Source organism: Oratosquilla oratoria, chromosome 2 (genome assembly GCF_046742065.1).
Source record: "Oratosquilla oratoria isolate Oo_2021 chromosome 2, ASM4674206v1, whole genome shotgun sequence".
NCBI lineage: Eukaryota > Metazoa > Arthropoda > Malacostraca > Stomatopoda > Squillidae > Oratosquilla > Oratosquilla oratoria.
The window spans coordinates 79,224,125-79,231,624 of NC_134778.1; the positions used below are offsets into that span (position 1 = coordinate 79,224,125).

Genomic DNA, 7,500 nt, shown 5'->3' on the forward strand with positions numbered 1-7,500 from the left:
TTCTGTTCCTCTCCTAATCCTCTCAATCAAGATCCTCCCATAAGCCTTCCCAACTACACTCAACAAGCTAATCCCTCTGAAACTACTACATTCACACTTGTCCCCTTTTCCCTTGTAAAGAGGAACTATACAGGCACTCCTCCAGTCCTCCGGCACTCTACCTTCTCTCCAACAAACATCAAATAACCTCACCAACCAGTCCACCATCACTGTACCTCCCTTTTTCAGACATTCCGCATGGCATCCAGACCAGGTGCCTTACCTGCTTTCATCATCTTAACAACTGCCTTTACCTCATCCTTCCTTATTTCTCCTCCATTCTCCTCATTCATCACTCTCATTTTCATTTTCTTCGCACTTCCCACTGCAGCAATCTTTCCTTCCCAATCCTCCTTCACATTTAGCAACTCCCTAAAATATTCTGCCCATCTTCCCCTTACTGCCTTCTCTTCCATTATCATCTCTCCATCTGCACCTTTTACCTTTTCTTCTCTACTTGATTCGCCTCCTCTTCCTCTCTTAATTTCTTTCCAAAACATCCGTATATATACATACAGATAACTGTATATATACATACAGATATCCGTATATATACATACAGATAACTGTATATATACATAAAGATATCTGTATATATACATACAGATATCCGTATATATACATACAGATATCCGTATATATACATACATATATCCGTATATATACATACAGATATCCGTATATATACATACAGATATCTGTATATATACATACAGATATCTGTATATATACATACAGATATCTGTATATATACATACAGATATCTGTATATATACATACAGATATCTGTATATATACATACAGATATCTGTATATATACATACAGATAACTGTATATATACATACAGATATCTGTATATATACATACAGATAACTGTATATATACATACAGATAACTGTATATATACATACAGATAACTGTATATATACATACAGATATCCGTATATATACATACAGATATATATATATATATATATATATATATATATATATACGGATATCTGTATATATATATATATACAGATATCTGTATATATACATACAGATATCTTATATATATATATATATATATATATATATATATATATATATATATTTATATATATATATATATATATATACAGATATCTGTATATACATACAGATATCCGTATATATACATACAGAGAACTGTATATATACAGACAGATATCTGTATATATACATACAGATATCTATATATATATATATACATACAGATATCCGTATATATACATACAGATAACTGTATATATACATACAGATCTGTATATATACATACAGATATCCGTATATATACATACAGATATCTGTATATATACATACAGATATCCGTATATATACATACAGATAACTGTATATATATACATACAGATATCCGTATATATACATTCGGATATCTGTATATATAAATAGAGATATCTGTATATATACATACAGATATCCGTATATATACATACAGATAACTGTATATATACATACAGATATCTGTATTTATACATTACACGACTGCGTTAACATGTGCCACGTCACTCATGCAAACTTCTCTATCGTGTCTCTCCACCATCTGTCTGGTCTCCCTCTTTGGGTGCATGTGTATGCATATATGCATTTATGCATGTATGTACACATGTATGTGTGTACGAAGTGAGTTTATGCATTTTTTGTGTATGTTCATTTGTAAATCAGTACCATTTATGGTCACATTTTGCAACAGAATTAGCAACAACATCAAGCTATTCTGAAACCAGAGGGGCATTATTGGCAATTCTAAGTATTTTTTTTTCATTGTGCTTTCATTAAGCCACCATGGTGTGGTACAGAGTCTGCATTGTCCTCCAGGGGATGGAACGGTAATTCTGCAGAGATCTTCAAGGTTCAATACTCACTTTCATACCCACGTAAACAAATAGTCTAAACTGCAAAAGAAAATATTCTAACAAATGCATTTATTACTACGGTAACGATGACATTAATATTCTATAAAGACAAATCCAGCAATAGTCATGCCAGCATCATTATCCAGTAGAAATCTCCAGGACGAAACTGATCCTGCTACAGCGACATGACGTCACCAGCGCTCCCAGAACCCACAATAACAACAAGACCCCAATATGCGACCTCATAACTCACGTTACGTCCGCGGATGATGTTGGTGGTGGCGTAAGCGACGGGCGTGGCTGGGGACACGTGCTGAGGAGGGACTAGAGGGGCTTCAACTTCCACGTAGTCCGCAGGGCCCGGTGTCAGGTTCAGTAGCTTCTGAGGTCCTTCGTTCCCCTTCTCTTCAGGAGCTGTCTGGCTGGCTGGGGCCGACCAGGGCCCTCGTTCTATCCAAAGGCCTCCACCCATAGTGCCATTGGATCCGCGCCCATCGGCTTTGTAACCTGAAAGAGAAGATAATGGTTAGGGGGGGTCTTCGGTTCTTTTCTTTGTGCATATGTGTGTGTGTGTGTGTGTGTGTGTGTGTGTGTGTGTGTGTGTGTGTGTGTGTGTGTGTGTGTGTGTGTGTGTGTGTGTGTGTGTGTGTGTGTGTGTGTGTGTGTGTGTGTGTGTGTGTGTGTGTGTGTGTGTGTGTGTGTGTGCGTGTGTGTGTGTGTGTGTGTGTAGGGGGAGTAAGGATGTAAGATACGAGAGTCGCTGTGAGTGTGGTGGTAGGCTGGTGGCTGGGATGTTTCTGTTACAGACGCTGCTATTGACGACGGTGACTGATGGGGATGGGGGAGAGAAGGAGGAGGAGGTCAGGGGAGAGGAGATGGAAGAACAGGAAGAAAAGGAGAAGAGTAAGGAAAGAGAGGTGAGGAATGAAAGAAGAATGGGCAGGAAAAAAAAAGGAGGAGGACGAGGAAGACAAGGACAAGGAAGAGAAGGAGAGTGAGGAGGAAGAGGAAAACGAAGGGGAGGAGGAGGGAGGGAAGAGGAGGAGGCAAAGGAAAAGGGAGAGGAGGTGAGGGGAGAAGGAAAAAGAGGGAGGAGGAGGAAGAGGAGGAGGAGGAAAAGATGGGTAGGGAGAGAAAAATAATTGACACGTGAAGAGCACTGACCCATAGACAAGTGCAGAGGTCCTTCGTTCCCCGGAAGCATTGAACTATGTCCAAGGGTGAGAGGAAGAAAAGACACCCCACACGAAAGAGTCACACTCCAAGTCAACGACGCAAAGACTTAGTAACCACGTAGTGAGCGTTGAAACAATTGGTTGTTTTAAGGGAAGATTAGATAACTTTATGGATGGGGATGAAAGGTGGCAAGGGACATGGAACTGCCTAGTGTAGGCCTTATGGTCTCTTGCAGTCTCCTCCATTCTTATGTTCTTAATGGGTTAAATACCAACAGTGATCTCAACATCAAAGGATTCACCTGATGTATGCAGAATAGACATACTAGCAAAGCATTCGAATCTACGATTTGTCTACATCTGGCTATGCAGTTTCAAACGTCTTTATACTGTAGCTTCTTGTAGCCCAGAAAACTACAAAGAATCTCCTACGACAATTTTTCGAAACTGTATTCATTTGTGGAACATCCTTCATTCGGTCAATGGAGGGAAAACTGCTTCTCGTTCTTTCATTTCAAGCATTCGCCTGCATGCATGCATGCATGCAGCTGTGTTTACAAGTCGTTTCTTTCCGATGCACCTGGACCTTTGCACTCACAGACCCTCCTCTTCATCTCGATTCCACTCACGCAGCACTCATACCTCCATATCCAATGGGACCACCCATACATTCTTTCCTCCGTATTCCTATACTTACTTTCCATATTTTGGGAGCTTTTTCCCCCTATTTGTTACCGCGCACGCGCGCGTACGTGCGTGTGTGTGTGTGTGTGTGTGTGTGTGTGTGTGTGTGTGTGTGTGTGTGTGTGTGTGTGTGTGTGTGTGTGTGTGTGTGTGTGTGATTCACCACGGTCTTGGGTCACGTGTTGGACTCGTCATCAACAGCCTTTACCTTCAAGAATGAGAACTTAACCAATACAGACAGATCTATGGACAATGCTGTGATCTTATATACATCGAGGCATTATGCCTTTGCCCAAGAAGAACAGTAACGGTTTCAGTGTTAATGAAGCTTTGAAACTGTGAAAGGGGTTCCTATTTGGAATTCCCAAGCGAGAGTCAAAATTCTACAACTACACCAGCAAGTCTATTCTTTATTAGTAATGTGTGTGTGTGTGTGTGTGTGTGTGTGTGTGTGTGTGTGTGTGTGTGTGTGTGTGTGTGTGTGTGTGTGTGTACGTGCGTGCGTGTGCGCGTGTGTGTGCGTGTGTATGTATATATATGCATATGTGTGTGTTTGTGTGTGTGTGTGTATGTGTATATATGTGTGTGTGTGTGTGTGTGTGTGTGTGTGTGTGTGTGTGTGTGTGTGTGTGATTCACCTCACCTTGATCTTTGGATCACGTGTTGGACTCGTGATCGACAACTATTTCCCTCCCGTAAGAGAGCTCAGCTCGTATGACCGATCTATGGGTAATGCTGACCTTACACGCACACACACACCCAACTCCCCGCCCATGAGAGTTGGAGTAACAACTCGAAGCGCAGCAATACTGAAATCATTTCAGCCCTGGGCAGGATTCGAACCAGGTACCGCCGGCACCACCGTACTGACAGTCTGGGACTCTACCAACCGCGCCACCGAGTCGTGTTCGTGTGTGTGTGTGTGTGTGTGTGTGTGTGTGTGTGTGTGTGTGTGTGTGTGTGTGTGTGTGTGTGTGTGTGTGTGTGTGTGTGTGTGTGTGTGTGTGTGTGTGATAAAGCACATCCGGTAGAACACTGGGGTCATGGTCCCTCGGCTGTTTAAAGAGTATTGAAAACAAAAAATCCTCACTTTCATCGAAGAAGAAACCTCGTCTGGATTTTTGTAGACCAGGAGAGTCTGCAAGAAGCACTAAATATTCTTGAGTTTTTACTGTAGAGAGACTTAAATCCAGAAGACTTGAAAACACTGGGCATCTTCAAAGCACAGAAGATCTTCCGGATGCAGGGAAGGACTTAATGTAAATTCGTAAAGGCCTCGGGAGTCTTCTGGCTGTAAGATTTTTGAGTCTTCAAGCCATTAAGGAATCGAGCGTTTGTCAAAATTCTCCGGGATTATTGAGAATTATGTAGGTGTGGGCTGCGCGGTAGCTCAGTGGATACCGTGTCGAACCCACAAGCAAGTGGTCATGAGTTCGATTCCCGGGACCCGCTGCGTGCTTCTCGTATTGGTTCATGAAAAAAAAAAAAAAAAAAAAACGCAACTGACAGGGCTATTCCTATCACAGGTTTCTCACTTCCCACTTCGTGGTAATGGGATGGAGGTGGCGATTTTTACGCATTCACGATAGAAACCTAAATGCCAATTTAAACATACCAGAACAACCCGTTATCAAAGGCATTCAGTAGTTTCCATTCATTTAAAGACATTTCCAAATAATGTCAACCATAGCACATTCCCGTTCGTCCTGACAGATGTACGATGTCACTTAACTAATCATGTTCATGGAATTCTCAGGGGCAGATTGTCTGGTTAAAAATGATCCGTTCCCACCTTCTTTTTCGTTTATCCGATTTATTCATTTGTATTATTATTATTATTATTATTATTTTTTTTTTTACAAAATTTCTTCCTTCGTTTCACATACCATCTTTCTCTTCCTCTTCAGCACGTTTTTCCTTATTGCTTCAATTTATATTTTACTTTTCCATACTCTGTCGATGTCTGTTTTCCCCCTTTTCACCTCTTTTCTCTTATCTTATTCTTCCTCCTTCCAAGGTTCTTCATGTTATTGCCTCTTTACTATCTCTGGGGGATTCTGTTCTGGCTTCCGCCAGGCGTTTTTCTTCGGCTTTGAGAAGCCCCAAAACAGTAACAATTCATACAATTCCTTAGTGCCCCCAGCTCTTTCCTTCTTATCGGTTGGCGTCTTATTCTCCCTTCCTTTTCTCTCCTACTTCTCTTCACCTTTTTATCTTGTTGTTCTCGCACAGTCTTTCCATTTACAACTGTCGCGCATTTTTCTTGTAGAAATTTAATTCAACCCCTCCCCCCTACCGAAAAAAAGGCAAGAAAAGAAAATCCTCTCCTCTTCCTCCTGTATTTTCTTTTGTTTTCTTTCTTCATGTAGGTGCCTATCGCCATGCCTCCCTCCTCTTTTATCTTGTCAGCATACGTCTTCCCTTCATCTACTTCACTTTTTCTTCGCTATACTACTCTTCTAGTGATACCTCACACACTAAAGGCGAAGATCTATTTATTTTCCATTCCTTTCTACACTTCAACTTTTCGTCTACTTCTCTCTTTCTCTCTTCCTCTTCTCTTTAGCTCTGAAATCCATCTATTCCATTCTGCTGCTTCCTCCCAGTTCTCCCATTTCATTTACCCTCTTTTTTTATCTCAATTTTCTCCTAATGCTCCCATTTTTTATATTTCTCCTCTTCTTCTATTTACATCTTTGTCCTCTCCCATAACTCCACAATCCCTTATTCATTATCAATGATTCTGTATAACATTTAGACTTCATTCTAACTATCCGACCCATCCTTCATTCGGTCAACATGTGTTCGTCTCTCTCCTACCCTCTGTACCAAATTTCCTTCCAACCATTTCTTTCTTTTTGCCACAGACTGATTACTTCCTAAATCGAAACAAAACCCATTTACATTCTAGATGACGGACTTCTAATTAGGAACCAAAGAACATAAGAAACAAAATCAAACTAAGCAGTTTGCACCCGATATAGTATCAGACATCTCCCATGCATCAGAGATGACAGAAAATGAAGTCTGTGTGAAATACTTCCTTTGGGATGACTTTAAAGCAAAACTGATAAACATCATGGATAGACGGTCCAAATGATCTTTGTTCTTTCCGTGTTCAGTGGCACTTTTCTGCTCATTTTGACTACCACCAAACTATTCTATTTATCTCCGCACACGCACACACACACACACACACACACACACACACACACACACACACACACACACACACACACACACACACTTTGATGTTTATTCTTTTAGTTCTGCCTGTACCTGAGCCACTTCATTTACCTCATCTGTGGCAACCCATCATTAATGACTGAGATATGCTAGAGGCTGTTACCCCCCAGGACCAATGGCAAGCACTCGATAGAGGAAACTGGACTGTTTTTTTTTTACACTGTCAGATCGATCTTACGCCCGGAACACACACAGACAGGCACAGACACAGACACACACGGCTCGAAGTGAATGGATGGGTTAGGTATTGAATCTAGTGTCTGACCAAAAGTAATTGTGTTACACTGCATGATCCGCCAATAACTAATTAATTATCGGCCTATCGCTGTGACAGTAGGGTTAATTTCGGCTTCCTTTTCCCTTCTGATCTATAAGTGCTATCTTCACTTCATATATCGTGTGTGTGTGTGTGCGTGCGTGCGTGCGTGCGTGTGTGTGTGTGTATGTGTGTGTGCGT

General features: G+C 41.1%; 1 protein-coding gene across 1 annotated transcript in view; it reads right to left on the bottom strand.

Annotated features, from left to right (window-relative positions):
* LOC143036471 (roundabout homolog 2-like) overlaps positions 1-7,500 on the bottom strand; it is a 261,373-nt gene that overhangs the window by 22,646 nt on the left and 231,227 nt on the right. The window contains exon 14 of the mRNA XM_076203867.1: positions 2,192-2,445. Within this exon, the coding sequence (XP_076059982.1) occupies positions 2,192-2,445 (254 nt within the window). The remainder of the gene's footprint in view (positions 1-2,191; positions 2,446-7,500) is intronic.